The sequence below is a fragment of the Cryptococcus neoformans genome (genome assembly GCF_000091045.1).
Source record: "Cryptococcus neoformans var. neoformans JEC21 chromosome 2 sequence".
Classification (NCBI taxonomy): Eukaryota; Fungi; Basidiomycota; class Tremellomycetes; order Tremellales; family Cryptococcaceae; genus Cryptococcus; species Cryptococcus deneoformans.
The window spans coordinates 109,208-126,597 of record NC_006684.1 but is presented as its reverse complement, the minus strand read 5'-3'; the positions used below and the strand labels follow the sequence as shown (position 1 = coordinate 126,597).

General features: G+C 45.4%; 5 protein-coding genes across 7 annotated transcripts; 1 reads left to right on the top strand and 4 right to left on the bottom strand.

The window, feature by feature from the left end:
• Positions 1 to 652: 652 nt before the first annotated feature.
• Positions 653 to 3,309, bottom strand: CNB00430 (conserved hypothetical protein). Its single transcript, XM_569053.2, has 9 exons — positions 2,675 to 3,309; positions 2,543 to 2,623; positions 2,347 to 2,487; positions 2,096 to 2,295; positions 1,829 to 2,043; positions 1,599 to 1,777; positions 1,231 to 1,550; positions 1,003 to 1,172; positions 653 to 945 (listed from the first exon to the last, which is right to left on the bottom strand). Exons 1-9 carry the CDS (start codon positions 2,987 to 2,989, stop codon positions 878 to 880), a joined length of 1,689 nt encoding a protein of 562 aa, XP_569053.1. The 5' UTR covers positions 2,990 to 3,309; the 3' UTR covers positions 653 to 877.
• A 1,471-nt stretch (positions 3,310 to 4,780) lies between these two features.
• CNB00420 (dehydrogenase, putative) lies at positions 4,781 to 6,528 on the bottom strand. The gene is made up of 7 exons (XM_569052.2): positions 6,257 to 6,528; positions 6,077 to 6,160; positions 5,732 to 6,010; positions 5,610 to 5,675; positions 5,188 to 5,556; positions 4,954 to 5,139; positions 4,781 to 4,903 (listed from the first exon to the last, which is right to left on the bottom strand). The coding sequence occupies exons 1-7, from the start codon at positions 6,320 to 6,322 to the stop codon at positions 4,859 to 4,861; spliced, it is 1,095 nt and encodes a 364-aa protein (XP_569052.1). The 5' UTR covers positions 6,323 to 6,528; the 3' UTR covers positions 4,781 to 4,858.
• A 2,220-nt stretch (positions 6,529 to 8,748) lies between these two features.
• Positions 8,749 to 10,378, bottom strand: CNB00410 (conserved hypothetical protein). 2 transcript variants are annotated; one of them, XM_568783.2, is made up of 3 exons: positions 9,988 to 10,378; positions 9,422 to 9,695; positions 8,749 to 9,300 (listed from the first exon to the last, which is right to left on the bottom strand). In XM_568783.2, exons 1-3 carry the CDS (start codon positions 10,309 to 10,311, stop codon positions 8,894 to 8,896), a joined length of 1,005 nt encoding a protein of 334 aa, XP_568783.1. In that variant the 5' UTR covers positions 10,312 to 10,378; the 3' UTR covers positions 8,749 to 8,893. The 2 variants fall into 2 exon arrangements, with proteins under 2 accessions (XP_568783.1, XP_568784.1); XM_568784.2 differs by having other exon boundaries at positions 8,749 to 9,695.
• A 323-nt stretch (positions 10,379 to 10,701) lies between these two features.
• CNB00400 (conserved hypothetical protein) lies at positions 10,702 to 13,930 on the top strand. Of its 2 annotated transcripts, XM_568782.2 has the most exons (12): positions 10,702 to 11,382; positions 11,433 to 11,488; positions 11,544 to 11,815; positions 11,869 to 11,946; positions 12,002 to 12,058; positions 12,110 to 12,401; positions 12,528 to 12,643; positions 12,705 to 12,742; positions 12,822 to 12,879; positions 12,939 to 13,072; positions 13,129 to 13,481; positions 13,536 to 13,930. In XM_568782.2, exons 1-12 carry the CDS (start codon positions 11,141 to 11,143, stop codon positions 13,811 to 13,813), a joined length of 1,974 nt encoding a protein of 657 aa, XP_568782.1. In that variant the 5' UTR covers positions 10,702 to 11,140; the 3' UTR covers positions 13,814 to 13,930. The 2 variants fall into 2 exon arrangements, with proteins under 2 accessions (XP_568782.1, XP_568781.1); XM_568781.2 differs by having other exon boundaries at positions 13,129 to 13,930.
• Positions 13,931 to 14,455: 525 nt separating this feature from the next.
• Positions 14,456 to 16,440, bottom strand: CNB00390 (hypothetical protein). Its single transcript, XM_568780.2, has 4 exons — positions 15,756 to 16,440; positions 15,663 to 15,708; positions 14,821 to 15,614; positions 14,456 to 14,751 (listed from the first exon to the last, which is right to left on the bottom strand). Exons 1-4 carry the CDS (start codon positions 16,362 to 16,364, stop codon positions 14,656 to 14,658), a joined length of 1,545 nt encoding a protein of 514 aa, XP_568780.1. The 5' UTR covers positions 16,365 to 16,440; the 3' UTR covers positions 14,456 to 14,655.
• Positions 16,441 to 17,390: the final 950 nt, after the last annotated feature.

The window sequence follows — 17,390 nt, the reverse complement described above, 5'->3', positions numbered from 1 at the left end:
CCGCGCGGGTGACATCGACGCCAGCAGTGGGCCCCGACCGGTGTCAAAAGAATATACATAAGAGTCACAGCACGTGGTGGAATCGAGCTCCTCAGCTTAACTCCTTAAATCATTGGTTGCATCTAAGCAGTGAAACTACAAGTTTACTACGCTGTCACTAAAAACCCTCTCTGTTGTTCCTTCTTTTTCCGCTGCGCCATCGTCGGACGACGACGGGACAGGGGGGTGTTATGAAGGCTATGATCGTGGATAAAATACATATGATTAAATGCTTTAGATATACAAACGTCTTTGTAGTATTCTTGAAGTGTTTTTAGCATCCGCTAGTCGTTAAATCATCAACCGACTATCACGCAACTATTACGAGATGACAGATCATTATTAATAGTGATGCTTTGTTTACTAGTATGGAGGCAATTACTTACTGGTGGATATCGTTATCAATATTCCTCATATGTTTCGTACCGTTAAAGTAAGCATTTGGTAGTCGAACGCAGTCAACGATGAGACCGATGAGCTCATACACACAGTGATAGTGGGGCAAATGATCAGTTTACGATATAATAATGATCGCTTAGAAAAACCATAACTAAACAAGCTTTCCGATCACTTGCGTAATTCAAGCCGTGATTTAAGCAATGTCAAAGCCAAACCTCTATACATTTATATGTATCGTACAATGGGATTATTATGTGGGATTCGAACAAAAGTAAGCATCTATTGAGGATTTGGGAACACATATTGAGTCTATTGATTGATCTAAAAATTGTTGTTTCGAAATTGATTGTCCTTGAGCGTCGTAAACCACCGTTCCGTTAACTCTAATATGATATATTTTCCCCTATAGGGGTATTATAAAGCTTATCTTCCAGATGTACTACTCTTTTTTTCCAACATCTTTAGCGAGGCCAACCTTCCTGAGGGTGATGAACGCAATGATAGCAGCTATTGTTACACCGTCAGCACAAAGAAACTCAGAATTTCATGACGAGAAATACTTACAAGTCCAAGAGAAAGCAGCAGACATCCAGAACGTGTCTCGCAGACCTGTGAGAAGGGAGCCTGACTGGGAAGTAACTTCAGTCTGCATAAGGCTGCAGATGCAAACGCCAACAGTGGAGGCGATTTGAAGTGCGGTCTGGAAAAGAGCTCCCGCGAGAGATTGTTCATCCCTACAGCGGAGATTAGTATCATAGGCTAGCAACAGTACGTAGCATAAAAAATACTTACTCAGAAACGAGGTTAGAGATCAAAACGGAGCCAATACCGACAGTGAAGTCGGCACCAAAGGGGTTGAACACACAAGATAAGAATTCGTGAGCCCAATAAATTTCACCCTCAGGTCTAATGGCAAGGAGCCAATTGGCGGCAGCAGTCGAAAAACCACCGAACATCAAGAGATATGGTGCTCGAATCTTGGGGGCGAGGAGGGGAACAAGCACACAAGCTATGACACCAACGATGGGAGCAGGTAAGATGTGGACAGCGTTCATAAGAGCGCTCTCTTGTTTGTAGTTCTGGAACCAGATAGTTGTGAGGTACATCCATCCCTGGGAGAAACGTCAGAGGGCTGGCTTGGAGCTAGAACGGTGACTTACAGCAATGGGAACATAGGCAAAGAAAGAGACGACCAAGATGGCAGTGACCTTCCATTGCCGGCGAGAGAAAATGGCTAGCCTTGAAAGTGGAGGGATAGAGGTCTTCTTTTCGACGAAGTGCTCCCAGAAACCGTAGAGTACGATCAAAAGAATGGAAATGACAAGCACGACAGGAATATCTGAGAGAATATTAGATGCCAGTCGCATAATTGAGTTATATGATGACGTACAGGGTGTTCTCCACCCCTTCTCGACCAGACCACTCTGAGTGAGTGCGAAACTGAACAAACTCAAACCAGCAGTGATGAGGAATGCGCCCATCCAGTCGACTTGTCGGTTTCCGTTGTGTTTTTTTGAAGGCTCCGGAGGTATGGAGAACACACCGCCAACAACAGGGAATAAGGAAAGACCAGCAAGAATAAAAAAGACATATTGCCAGGCGCGACTGTCGATAAAATTAGTCAGTGAAAGTCGGAAATGGTAAAATGTAAACTTACGCGCTTATACTTGAAATCACACCAGCAATGATCATGCCTGGTCCAGAGCCGACAGGGTAGCCTAAGGCCAAAGTGGCAAAAGCGATGGTCCTTCCGGGTTCACTGTCGAAAGTGACACCGATGATACCGAACGCGGCAGGCAAGGCAACAGATATAGCAAGACCAGCGAAGGCACGAAGAACACAAATACCGATATAGTTCTATGCACCTCATTATTACCGGATTCAAAGGAAATTATCTCCAGGACTCACTCGAACAACACCAGAAATGACATTCAAGATCAAGAAAGCAGCCATACCGAGCAAATAGAGCCACTTCCTCCCATACAAATCAGCCAATCGCCCAGATACCAAAAGACCACAGCCATTGGCCAATGAGTAGGCTGAACTGATCTGTGAGGACATTAGTTCTACATGCTTTACTTGCGCTTAAAAGAAAATGGCTTACCCACTGGGCTTGCAATTCGGTGATACCCAAATCCTTTGCAGAGTTCGGGATACAAAGAAGAGATGAAGACAAAGTGGCAGACTGTGGAAATAATCAGCACTGATTCTTTGGCAATTTCTTCATCAAACTTACTGCAACGAATGTGGTACTCATCATGACGGTGCCCAGCAAGATCCTCTTGCTTTTGGATAAAACCACCTTCTGGGAAGGAACATACTCCAAGGTCGGCAAGTAGTTTTCAACTGGAGTCTGCTGACCAGACTGTAACTCATCTTTCTCTTTTTCCTTGTCATCCGTTGACGTTTCCGAGATTTTGCTAGTGGCACGAGAAAGACCACTTGCAGGGAAGACAAATTGCTTGTCTTCAGTTGCCGCTGGAGTGTTGGCGGCGGTAGATGAGGAAGACGGGAGGTAGAGGTATTTCTCTTCCGAAATGATACCAGTCATCGTAGCGGATTGCTTAATGCTGGTGCTAAGATGGTGAAAGAGGTACTAAAATAGGAGTTTGGTTTTTATATGTTACAGGCCTGATTTTGTCGGTCCAGACAGGATCTATCGGAAAACCAGCTGGATGCTGTCAATATAAAAGCCCCAAGAAGATAGTAAAGCGAATACAAATGAAAGAGAAAAGCAAGAAGGTGTATTATATAAGAATAGGAAAAATCACCCCAGAAACCGCTTTATAGCTTCTGGTTTTTGGAGAAATGTAAATTTGCGAGTGGCAAAGGCGAGAACGATGAGCTAATAGGACAGCATCATGGTGAAGATAAATTTTTGACGCGTCAGTTGCCGACCAGACACCGAAAGTCGCTGTTCATTTATAAATTATATCCTAAGTGATGGGCACCACAGGGTAATGTTCTAGGGTATATGGGGTCCTATGAGAGATCAACAGTTTGTCCTGTCTCTGACCGGAATCCGAAGTCGTGAAGTTTGACGGAAAATAAACTCTCGCTTGTTGTTTCCTTGGTCGACTTCAGTCCCAATTAATCAGTACAACAAGCCTTGTCTAATGGGAATGCTCCAAATTTCTGTCGGAATGACCAACCGGATAGGTCAATCACGAGGATTAGGTATCTGAGGAGGCGGCAAAAGACAAATGTATTGACTCACAACAGAAGGCATGCAAAATTTCACATGAACAAGCGACGTGTGGTGGAGACAAAGGTTATTACCACGACGGTTTATCGGTTTTGGCGGTCAGGGTACGTTAGTCACCGACTAAGTAGTCCCGATCGGAGCGGCAGATCTTCGGACCATCTTCCATCATTGTTCCTTGTTCCTCTTTGCAGGTCGTCGCCCACCATCCATCTCTCTTCATCTCGCCCACTTCTATTTCTATCAATCACTTCACATTAATTCAAGTATCGAAAACATCAGATAGATCCATACAAAACTTAAACAATAAATTAATGGATTTCAAGATATCAAGATGTTGTCCCGTTATGCCGTACCAAGTAGCTGCAATTACTATTCGTTATTACATGACTTGTTTCATTCTATACGTATACACTTCGTTAGTAGGGCACTCCTTCTCCTAAGATGCTAAGGAATTGAAGCACTGTCTATTATTGATTAGTTCTGGGCTACTTCAAAATTCATGATTCTCGCTCGATCTGGCATCACAAGGCTACATACAGAGCACAGGACAGTATTTAATGCGTAAAATTTCCACACATTTCATGGACAGTAAATAGGACCTTCTTACATACGCCATAGAGGTCGGGTCCAAACCACGATGGACTGAGTTCAATCTCCATTCAATAATCGAAATGGTGGGGTGAAGAACTGACCTATGTTATGTGTTAAATCGTGTAAGTTGAAAGTCTGTCACATCTCGGTTCTTGCTACTGCTTAGTGATTACGCCTACAAACAACGTTTATAACCGACTCCATCATCCAGTCATCCATAATCCATTATTCCATCAGTCTCTTTGTATGAAGAGTGAATGAAACATCCTGATTCATGGCACCATATTCTATCCGCAAGTGTCTGGTGTCTGGTGTCTAAGCCCAGCTCAATGGTCGATGGTTTCATTACTGTTCGCAATGAATGCACCGTTTTATATCATGTCACCTTATCGGTTGGGAACGGAGATATGAGTGGAGAGTGAATGCATTCTCCTGGGCGAGTGGATAATTATCCGCAATTGGCAGACAATTTCTTCCAAGTGACAGTGACAAGCCAAGGAAGAAAAGGAATGGGGAGCAGCATTGCTACCATGCTTATTGTGTAAGTTTACCATTGTACATTTTGCACACGGATTGTTGCATTTCAGTTGTGCTCCGTACGTAGTGCTGGTCTATTGAATTCTTTTACGCCATTTTAATAACTTGCTTCTCACCGGAAACCTTGCCGTTCTATAGCATGATCAGCATCATGTCCTTCAGAAAGGTGAGAAACTCCTCACCTTCAAGTCTTCAAGACCCTTAGCGACATCGTCAAAGTTGCCTTTGATGACAATAGGGTTGGGTTTGATGCCATACTTGGCGATCAATTCCGGAGTCCTTTTGTAAACCTCCTCACCAAAGGCCCTGTCCTCCTTGGTGGCTGAAATCATCATTTTTTCAGAAGAACGAGGTGTCCAATCGAATTCCTGAAAGAACTATCAATATCAACCGTACAATGTTGGGAACCAACTCACGATACCAAAGAGGGAGTACATGAGAGTAAACTCGGTCTTAAGGTTAGGATTGAGTTTTTGAGCCTTGTCGGGAACTGGAAGGGTGGCGTTGAGTTGCTTGCCTTTCTTGCCCATCATTTTAATGGTGATTCTAAAAGAATCATCCTGCGATATAGTATCGAGAGCGTACTCGACTCCACCGTCGGTAATCTTCAACGCTTCCTCAATGGCTTTGTCCTGGTCGTGGTAATCGACAGTCGCATCGGCCCCATAAGACTTAACGAGGTCAAATGAGTGAGGGGAGCAAACTCCGAGCACTCGATAGCCCAGAGCTTTGGCAAGAGGAACAGCAAAGAGACCAACAGAAGTGGAGGCGCCGTAGATGATGTACTAAACGGAAAGAGATTACCTATTACTGTCTTGAAATTCTACAGCATACATACCCATGGGTTCCCGAGCACTTTGGTATCACCAGGAGGGAAGGCCTTGCCCTGTCGCAAGACAATAGTCTGATGAATCATATCATTTAGCTCCCATATTCTCAAAAGTACAAATGATAGCTTACCTGAGCAGCAGTGACCCAGCCGACACCATACGTTGCGGCTTCTTCCATTTTCATTCTTTCGGGGACAATGAAGCACATGTTGCTGTCGATAACCGCATACTCGGCATAAGAGCCCTCTTCCTTAGACCAACCACCATGGACACATCCCGCAACCTTATCGCCAATCTTCAGAGGAGTCTTGAGTTGAGAACCGAGTTTTACGACGGTTCCAGCGTAATCACAGCCGTTGATCACGCCAGGAAGAGATTGTCCAACAGCATGTTTCCAATCGGTAGGGTTCTGTTATGAAGACGCAGCTGGTTAGCTGTACACATTTTGCAAATAATCATCGAAAAAAATACGTACCTGCGCGGCGTATTCGACCTTAATGAGTACCTGATTGACCTTGGGCTGTGGAATAGGGACTTCGGTGATTGAGAGCCAATTGGACTGCAGGTTTGGCTGTCAGCCGGTTATTACGAACGAGACAGCAGGTGATGCTCTCATAACCCCTTCCGCCGATTGTTATTGGCAAATTTGACTGACCTCGTTTTGGGTCCATGCCCTCATAATCTGAGGGATTTGAGGGTCAGACTTGGCATGGACAGACATCTTTTCGCTGTTGTGTGGTATAAGAAGAATGGGAGTCAACTATTAGTAGTGGAGCAAATGAAGTAGCTATTATAGTGCCTGAAAGGCTAAACAATATGACAATGGTTGCAGTTTGCAAGTAGTCGAGCAGATTTGAGAAATACCGACTGCTTGTTATATTAACGTATAATGTATCGCTTCAGTTGGCGACGGTAAATAGGTGGGAAACCATAATATTTGCTTAGGGGAGGTATTGGAAGATATAATTATCGACGTCACTTCTCGTCGTCGATTGGAGCAGACCATAGTACGTAATTATAAAATAAGCGTCTGATGAAGGTCAGTAATGGTGGAGGCTCGATGATGACGACGAGGAGTCACCACTTCAGCAGGAATTATTTATATGCCTAAAATATAGCCTATTTGAAGTTACCGGACAGGCCCTACTAAAGGCCGCGAATTCCCAATGCAAAAAAGCATGCGTTATCTCTTAGGGTTCCCCCCATAGAGAAGCTTCAGTCTATAGGCTATGCATGGGGAGTTGGTTGGCAATAATTACACGAGGATTTGGCAATATTTATTCTTCATCCTGCCGTGGCTGCTTTTGTCCGACACCCGTTGTTCTTTACAGAAGGGATCTTCCCCCTTTTCCGTTTATATACATAGTCATTAGGCGAAACAACTTGACTATTTTACTCCACACCAACCCTTGCTGGCTTCAGTTTGCCCTTCACTAGCAAATTCGACGCCTGCCCTCTTCCCTCACCGCGAATTACACTAACCGAAACAATATACACTTGCAGATCAAACATCAGAAACATCGCAGGGCGCCAAATTAGAATACCAAAGCGAGAACTCAAATAAGCCGGCAACGCTACCCGGATTTGCCTACAATAGACTCAACTGGCCTTACGCTCCTGCAATTGCGACTGCAGCCGTGTCAACTGGGAGGGCAGCCGAGAGTGATTACCTTTGGGCCATGGCAGAATGCGGTATGATAGGCTTATTGGGAGGGCCAAAAAGGCAAAAAAGAGATGGCGCCCACGATGTGCACTCTTCATCTAATCACGAATTCATGGGTGTGAATAATGCTCCGATTGCACATGGAGAGGACAGCTGCAGAAACTACTTGACGGCTGCCGATTTTGATGCCCCCTGTAACCGCGGTCTGTCGCCTTCGCCGCCTCCAACCTCTGTAGATGCCGCGAAGTACGCCAGGGACATGGCTCGCCGGACCGAGTCTGTGGAGGCAATGCCTTCACGACGTTTATATTCGTCATCAAAGCAGAAAAGGAAAAGGACACGTGAAGGTGGACGAAAAAAACACATGAAAGTGGACGGAAAAGCATGAAGGTGGGACAAAAAACACTTGAAGGTGGAAGGAAAATATATGAATGTGGAAGAAAACACATGAAGGTGGACGAAAAACACAGTAACCCTCTTCCGCTGCAAGCCCGTCTCCAAACATATTCGGGGGAGGGATCGCGAAGACTTACGAGCTAAATATGTAATAGAGTAAGAAGCGAAGGACAACTCCCGATCAAGTTGGAAGATGAGCTTTTGGATGCCTTTCCAGTCGTTACAGACAAGATACTTGCCGGCACGAGCTGATTGTAATATAACCTTCGAAATGGGTATAGATATGCACATATGAACACTGATATCTTCAAAGATGAATAGAGGGTAATAGAAGATTTTAGATATTATAAGACTTGAATTTTTATGAGACAATAGCGAGAGAGAACTACAATAATACGAAGAGATGCAGCGATAGCAGATCAAGCCTAGGAAAAAAAGGTTAAAAATATCGCTCGTGGCAGAACTGTTCTCACCAATATTATGGGCGGTGGTTGAAGCAAAAAAAGAAGGCAATACATCATATCTTACAGAGCAACTCTACTGAAAGCTGGATGAAGATTTTCGTGATCTCTCAACCGCGAAATTGTACTAATGTTACTACAGATCTTCGGGTAGAACCAGAGTAGCGCAAGAGAAGCTTGCTTGCTAAAATGCGACTTTTGCGGTAAAACATTAGCAAACAACATTCACTGCAAGGAACGACGAGATTCTGTGGAAGTGGTGTAACCCATCCAACTGTTTGTGATAGCAGGGATGATAATAGGATGGAAAAGATTTAGAAGTAAAGAGGCTTCGGAACGGGATATAACAAGGTACGTAGGATAATAGCAAATTCGCGAAAGATTAGTGCACATATATATTATACAAGCCACAGATTTCTCGCTGTCGGCAGCTGGTTTGGAAGGAAGTATTGCTAGGCCAATGTGCTCTATCTAATTGTTTACTTGCTCCAAAGCTTAGCACCAATGTTCCTATAGCGATATAAGTATTGAGCGATGCCTCAAGTCATCCATCAGCAAATTATGGTGGCGATCCGCGCATCCTTAGATATGGTACTACTAGGGTCAACTGCTCATCCATAGATTGTCTACAACTAATTGTCTTCAACACAATTCGACCCTCATACTTTCAAATACATCAAATCCTTCCTAATTGATTATTGTTTCTGCTCGATATAATCTGAGGCGTAAGTCCCTCCCCCCCCAACGGGTTGGTATATATTACATGGCAAGGTCATACAAAACTAGCTGTGGCTTTCATTCCCACCTTGGTCCCTTGTTTTGCTTCCAACGTCAACACTCCGCCTTCTGACCACCGACCAGTCATTCTGATCTCCTCATCCAATAGCATTGGTGAGGTAGCCCGATAGTTAAATTCTTTGAGCTTCTTCCCTTCGACCTGACCTGCCAATTCTACAAGAAGTGTGGCAGTTAAAGGGCCATGGACGAGGGGACCTCTCTGCCCTTCTTTTGCTACGGACCAATCCTGATCGTAATGGATCTTATGAGGGTTATGTGTTAACGCGGAGTAAAGGAAAAGTAAAGGGGAAGTTGGAGTATAATAGAATTGATAGGGGGCGTCATCTTTGTCGGCATGGCTATTCAGATGAGAGTCGGAAGAGTGAGCAAGGGATGAATCTCCTAAATGTCGCAAACAGACAATTCGTCAGCGGTTGTTCCTCTGAATACTTCGCATCGGAGGTTTGCTAGGAGTTTATTGGAGTCTGGCGTGATAAAGCGTCTTGTCTCCATGAGGACATACCCGAGGTGGCAGGAGTAACAGCCTGTTGGGCCGGTCGAAAAACATGGATCCTCGTTTCCTTTAACGCCCATCCATCAGTGCTGGCCGTTTCCTGAATGCCCGGATATAGAACTCGTTGCTGATGGACGAATACCATTCCTTTTTTGTGCTCCACCCGAGGTATGCTGAGCGCTTGCGTCATCGGCGAGCCAACTTGTAATGAATTAGTTTCGGACCAGACCATGGAGCCTCCTGCCCACATTCGTCTGGTAAAGGGAGGTGGTGCATTCATTTCCTGCGCCGATAAGATGTTAAGTTAGCGAGGAGCTCCTACATGCTGAGACTAATAAGACCGAGGATATGCTTCAACCTCCATGATCAATGATATTTCCGTACTCGACCCTCTGGCCTCTTCAACAATTCGCGTGCCATACGTGTCCCAAGTCGTGACAATGGAGGAAACCTTGGTCGAGCCGACCAACACGTTACAACTTGACAGATAGTAGATCCGAGACCATGGTGATTGACGTGATGAATAGCATGCGGAGAAAATGGATGATGATAATGACGAAAGGTGACAAACTAACCACTGATGATCCATCAGGACCGAGATCTCGCAGCATAGGCTTCGGTCGGAAAAAGATTAGATGGTGAGCAGGAGGTAGACGGTTGCCTGCAGGGACATCGCCTATGTAATCACCTTGCTGGCGAGTGGGAAGCACCCGCAAAAGCTGACTGCAGCGATCCGCATCGATGAAATCATGAGTGATTTCTGGCTTCTTGTTGGTCAAACTACTGATCCACGACTCCAAGTCGGACGGACTACTGCTGTAAAGTCGACCAAAACGCGCCCGGTGACGGCTTGCAAGGGAGGAGCGCTGAAATAGGCGCGGCGAGCGGCAAAAGTTCATGGATAAAACCGATGATGAAAAGTAAGAGTGGCAAAAATGTGGACTAGGTATGGAAGCATGTATATGTGTACAAGAGGAAGCGACAAAGGGGCGAAAAAGGACGATGGGCGGGGGGTTATGTTATGGTAGCGGGATTAAAAAAGGCGCCGGGCGCCTGTTTTAGTCGAATGCCCTCTGAGATCTGGAGTTGGGAACTGTGAAAGATGGAAGCTGTCAGGTACACACAGCGGCTATTCCTCTGCCTTGGGCGCTAGCCCTGGGGCTGGGCGCTCAAAGATCCGCAATTCGGCACAATTCTCCGAGGTGTTCCTGGGCCTGGCAGACATTCTCACTGTCAAATATATCGACTACCCTCAAATGATGCACGCAAGACCCCGTCGAGCAATTTTTCAGGATTTGAGAGATTGCATCACCTGCGCGTGCGTTCTCCACTTTTCGTGGATTATCTGATACCGCTAGATATCCACCAACCACCATAAGTTTCGCTGCCGTAAACATTTATATCTGTTATCGGCCGAACCCTTCGTCTTCCTAATCAAATCATGCACAATCACTATTCAGCTCATCTCAGGTACTTTTCAAGGGCAGGTATCTAAATTTTTCGAAATCCCTGTGTGTGGAGCGGCTTTCGATATTCTACGTTCCACAGGCTTTTGGGCAAGCTGGTTCCAGTTTTCAGTCGGGCTTCCTTACGGTACCAGGAAAAAAAGTTGACCTCATGCGTATTTGGAAGATCTCTTTGTTATCTATATAAACGACCACTCGTCATCTCCTTTTCACCTCCTTTTTGTATCTATCACGAAAAATCCGCCTGCGCCACGCTATCACCATGTCCCGACCATCCGTGGACGCTCCCTCTGTCGTTAGCGCAATCAACCAGCGACCTGCCTTCGAGCGTGTTGCTACCGACCACAAAGACGCCAAACCTGATCCCACAGATCTCGAAATCAACCATTTGCACCAAGATGATGACAAGTCCAGTATCGAGATTGAGCAGAGTGCCGGTGTTACCAAGATCGAAGCCTTGTACCTCGTCTTCGGTAACGGTTGGAAGCTCTGGACCCTTTGGGGGTGAGTCATTCAATACATTCATTTTTGGGCAATCATTAACGCTGGTACAGTTCCATTGCTTTGATCTCCATTGCCTACGGTCTCTCTCAAATGACTACTTATTACTGTGTGTATTTTTTCTGATCGTAATCGATGGATTTAACAGATGGAGATACTTTCAGACACTGCTTTCGCTACCTCTGCTTTCGGGGAGCACACCGTTCTCGGTACAATTAGTGTTATTACCGGTATCATGGCTGGTGTGGCTAAGCCTTTTCTTGCCAAGTTGGCCGATCTCTTCTCCCGTCCTTGGGCTCTCGCTCTTTCCGTCCTATTCTACACCATTGGTTACATCGTCGTTGCTGCTTCTAAGAGCGTTGCCGATGTCGCCGGGGGTGAAGTTATTTACACCATTGGTAACACTGGCCTCGACTTTATCACCTCCATCCTCTTGGTAAATTTATTTCCTACTCTGATAACCCCTCACCTAGCTAAACCTCTGATTAGGCCGACATCACTTCCTTGCAATGGCGTGGTTTAGTCATTGGTCTCTATTCCTTGCCTTTTATCCCCTTCGCCTTCGTTGTAAGTTTCTGTCTTTCAAATCCTCCTTTTGAGTCGTGTTTAATTGTGTACACAGGCTGGTAACATTGCTGACGGTATCAATGCCTACTCTGCTAACGGTTGGCGATGGGGTGTGAGTATTCCTCCGCAGCTTCTACAAAAGAAACACACTCATTCTCCATAGTACGGCATGTTCTGTATCATGATTCCCTGTGTCGTTATCCCCGCCATCCTTGTTCTCTTTTGGGCCGACTGGAGAGCTAAGAAGATCGGTGCCCTCTCTCTTGCTTCCTCTACCTACGCTCGAGAGAAGCTTCTTGCCGGTCAGACCGTTGAGAAACGACCCTTCATCGCTACTTGCCTCTACTATGCTCGACGAATTGATGCGGTTGGTCTCCTTCTCATGGGTTTCGCTTTCGGCTGTATCCTTTCTCCTTTCACTCTTTACACCACCGCTAAGGGCGGCTACAAGAACCGTGAGTGTTTTCTTTTTCTTTTTATTTCATAACTACACAACCTTGCGATGTCAAAGTTTGTTTGTGAATGACCACTTATTTGCCCTATTTTTATGGCTTTTATCGATGCTGATAATGCTTTCGCAGCTTCCCTTATTGCTCTCCTCGTCGTTGGTGGCGTTTTGTTCATTTCCTTCTGCCTTTGGGAATGGAAGGTGGCTTCTCACCCCATCATGCCTAAGCGTGTTTTCAACCGAACTTTCGTAAATCAATTCCCGCACTTCTTGAGTTCTGTTCACATTATTGACGTCATGTTTCTTTTAGGTCTGCTGTTTGCTTATCGACTGGAATTATTATCTTTCGTGAGTAAAAAGCCTGATATCACTATTCCAGAGGGGTGGAATATAAGTTGAATACACGGGGCTGACCCAATTTTTTTAGTGGTTACCTTTCCGATACCTACTGGTCCTCTTGGCTCTATGTTGTTAAGGATTACAACGTATGTTTTTTGCTCGAATTGAGATCTGCATCATTCTTCATGCTGATCTTCGAAAACAGGACAAAGACTACACCTACATCATGAACATTCTGACCGTTGGTCTCTGTTTCTTTTCCGTCTTGGCCGGTTTGGTCCAGCGATACACCCACAGGTTCAAATACCTCCAGCTTTCTGGTCTTGCCATCCGAATCATGTAAGCTATACATTAGTTGCGAAAAGGAATGCTTCAATACTAATCAAATTATGTAGTGGTATGGGTCTGAACTACCTTTCCGTTAACGGCAACATGAGCGACGGTGTCATTGTCATGTCCCGAGTCCTCATTTCTATCGGTGGTGGTATCAGCGTTACTTCCTCCCAAGTTGCTTGTCAAGGTTCTGTCGCCCACCAGGACATGGCCCTCGCCATGGCTATCCTCGCCCTTTGGACTTCTATTGGCGGTGCTATCGGGTCTGCCATCTCTGCTTCTGTGTGGAACAGACGAGTCCCCGAGGCTCTCACCAAGTACCTTGGCTCTACTCACAATTCTACTGAGATTGCCGAGATCTTTGGCTCCATCGTTATCGCCCGTACCACCGAGCCTCGAGACTTGGTCATCACTGGTAAGACCAGTGATCTTCTCTTTCTTACTCCTGCCTTTACTAATTTTTTTTTAGCTTACAACGAGGCTATCAAGCCTCTTTACCTCGCCGCTCTTATCATGTCCATGCTTTCTCTCGCTTTCGGTATCTTTACCTATGACATTCATCTTGGCAAGAACCATAATGCTATTGAGAAGCGTGAGACTGCCATCAGATCTGAGGATGAGGTCCGCCCCGAGGTTATCGCTGCCAAGGCCAGGGAGGTTGAGGAGAAGATTGCTGCTGAAGTGTTGCGCAAGGAACAGTTGCAAGCTCAGGTTGAGCGGACTAATGTCAAAGCTGGGGAGGAATAGAAAATGTAGTATCTGTATAGGGTATTTGGTGGTCCGGTGACGAAGGGAGATTAGCTTCGGTTACTTATAGACTTTTTCCTTTTTTACATTTATAATGACTGCAATGTATGAAGTGCGCTCCAAGGTCATCTTGATATAATGTAGTTCGGAAATCATTTTTTTTAAATTATGTACACATTCCGCTGGTTGATTCTAATCTAAGATACATGATGTTGATCTGAGCTTGTAAAGCATAACCGATATTTGAAGGTCAGTTTGACGGACCGAGATGAAAGGAGGTTACTACGTATTAGTATTGCTGCTTGTCGCCTCCATCATCGTCATCGCGCGGCAGATAGATCTCATTTCGGTACTGATAGAAGATCTTTATTTCACAGTCCTCAGATGCTTTTCCATTCTTCCTGTGACTAACTGAGACGCTCGTATGTTGCTCATCAGCACACCCGACATAAAAAAGGTCGGGAAAAAAAGTTGTGATCCTAAGTCAAACAGTGCCATCCAAGATCTGCTTGATAACAATAGTAATGTCCCGTTACCTCTATCATATCTTATCTTTCCCCACGAGAATTTCATTAATAGTCTTGTGCGGCATGGTATCGATCGATAGGATTTGATTAGTTGAAACATACATTTTACAACGAGCCCATTATACCAGACACAAAAATGTATTATAGTGAATTAAAACCCTCATGAGTTACCCAGAACCTATCAAAAAATAACACGACTTCGACAAGGCAACTTCTTTTTTTCTCTTCTTCAAGTCTCGCCCGTAAGGTAGTTTCTATGAATATAAATGGGACCCTAAAACGCCTGAACTTGCATCTATCGATTCGTTACAACACCTATGAGCCTAATACAAACGCTGTATCTCCATCAATATGTCCCGGTTGTGGAAATGATAACAGATCCTTCTTCCTTGATAACCGTTCATAGTGCATCTATTTTTTTTACAAAACGAACCATTAGCATATCATAGGATGAAATCTGAAATGATAAATGAGACTTACACCACAGATATCGCACAAACTATCCGGACCATCAGGTCCTGTCCTCCATTCTGACGTGACTGAACTTCCACACCCATGGCATCTTCTCAACCATGCCATACTATCTTGCGAAAAAATGCTAAACGGCATCGAATCTTGTGGAAAACTTTGCTGTATGACGGGCTGTGCCTGAGCGAGACGGTCTGCCATCGCCGTACTTATGGTGGTAGTGATCGGAGGAAGGAAAGATGAGCTGAATTCGCTCCCTCCGGTTAATGCTTCGAGATTGTTATGGTTTAACAGAGAAGGAAGACGGGGGATAGGTGAGGTAGGGGTAAATAGAGGGAGTGACTTGGTGGAATTGTCTTTGAGAGGACTAGATTTATTCGACTTGCCGCCATTTGTTTTGTTGGCGTTCTTTCCGCCTTTGGCATTGTTCGCCTTCGGTGTCCCACCCCTGGCTATCGCAGCCTGCGCCTTGGCAATTAAAGCGTCTCTCCTCTTTTTTATGATTTCCATCTCCTTCTCTGCCGCTGCCAATTCTTCTGCCGTCTTCGTCTTCGTTAGACCCTTCCCATCCATCTCTGCCCCCGCCGTCCCAAGAGCAGGAGACGAGCGTTTCTCACTGCCATTAGCAGCTGTAACCTTCTTTTCGGGCGGTTGGTATGTGGGTACAAACTCTGGAGAGAGGTTGACGTGGACATGAGGAGAGAGGTTTTGAAGAGATTCGTGGATGACAGAAGAGAGACGAGCGAAGCGGGTGGAAAGGTATGGTGGTGGTGGTTGTTCGGGCGCTGGTTGGCCTTTTTGCGGAGCTGTGTGGGTGTTAATGCGGTTCGAAAGGGTATACAACGAAGGCTTACCAAAAGGTTTTATTAGGTTTATGATTTCATTTAAGTGCATTTTAAGCTATTCAATTGTTAGTTTTGCTTGAGCATGCTTGTGAAACGACTTACTTGTGCTAATTCATTTTCGACGTTAAAAGGTGCATCCACCCTTGGCTTCTTCGCACTCCGTTCTCCATCCTTCTTGTCCTCCTTCTTTATACCGGTATAGGACCCATATAATGAGTGACCATATCCATCCCCCCCATTCCCGCCATTTCTACTTTCTGGCCATCCAAACGACCCAGTCAATCGTTCCTGAGCAAAATTCGCCATTGAACGCGGGTCTCTTTGTTGCTGCTGACTCGATCCTTGACTTTGCTGTCGTGCATACCAATCCCAAGAGGTCTCGATTCCCGATGTCGCAGTATACGGACCACCACCGCTCCACGGAGTTGAGGATGGCGATGCTCCCGTCCGTCCATTTGATACTGGCTGGTTGCCACTACTACTGCTACTCCCACCACTGGGGTCGTATGAATGGTGTTGCTCGGGTCTGAACAAGTACGAGTAGTCATAATTCCCCTGATCAGTGTACTCTGGTCGTTGAGCGTGTCTTGAAGCCGGGCTATGATGCTGGTGGGGTTGAGCATGTGAGTGGTGGTGCTGTGGCAGCGGGGGCTGCGGTTGTAGCATGTTGTTGCGGTGGTCCGGCTGGAAAGAGAGAGGGAAGGGCCACATTGTTGGGGGAAAAGGAAATTGATAGTTGAGATATTGTTTTTGAGGAGTGAGAGGAACAAGAATGAAATCACTCGCAGAGAACAGATCTGAGATCTCTCGGAAAAGAATGAACAAAAGATCGCCGGCTCAACTGCCCCCGCGAAGGAGCCCACTCCCTAATTAACTTTTGGTTCCGCAGATCTGCATAGCGTCTTCCTGCAGTTACCAATTCCCATGCAAGTGGGTAGTCGTCAGCTCTTCTATTTCAAATTTACTATCTATGTTTTTTTGTAAGAATTTATAAGATACTTCACTTCCAAAGCAGTATCGGGAAGCACAAGGATTTTACTCCTTGCACTATGATGTTGGACTGCTACACAGTACTGTTACATGCATTACCCTATGGTCTACAGCTGTTTCCCAGATCTGCCGTGGACTCCGATTTAAGCGTCCTACCACGTGATCCCACTGCAGAAGCAACTATAGGCACTTGTCACCTAAAATATTTCTGTTCAGCCGTCGTGACGTTCCCGCACTGTTATCCTTCTTTCATAGACTCATTTTATATGCTTTTCATGGCCTCATTTTCATGGACTCACTTTTACCGTTTTCACTTTCGCCACTTGATTCTTCCCGCTACACCAAAAATCACCATTGGAAAATGACCGACAGCTCCTCCATTTGTATTCCTCCTGACTGTTCAATATCATGTTGTTAATTGTTAAATGCGAAATACTTTATTTTCCTCCGAACAACCGGACGACCGATTGACACACAGAGTCCTCTTGGCTTTCCTTGAACTATCCCGTGGTTTCCCTGACATCTTTCTTCCACCTAACCCCATCACCTTTGATTTTACATACTTCCTTTTCTTACCGGCGGAGAGAATCATGGCCCTAATTCATTTCCCTTTAGACTTGGGATTGATTTCTAACCGGTCGGGCCTTCTAGTCATGTTGCTTCGCTCCTCCGCTCCTCTCTCTCCTGTCGTTTGGTGCGCTAATCTTCTTCCCTATTTTCATTCAAAGTTCACGAGTGTTCATCTAC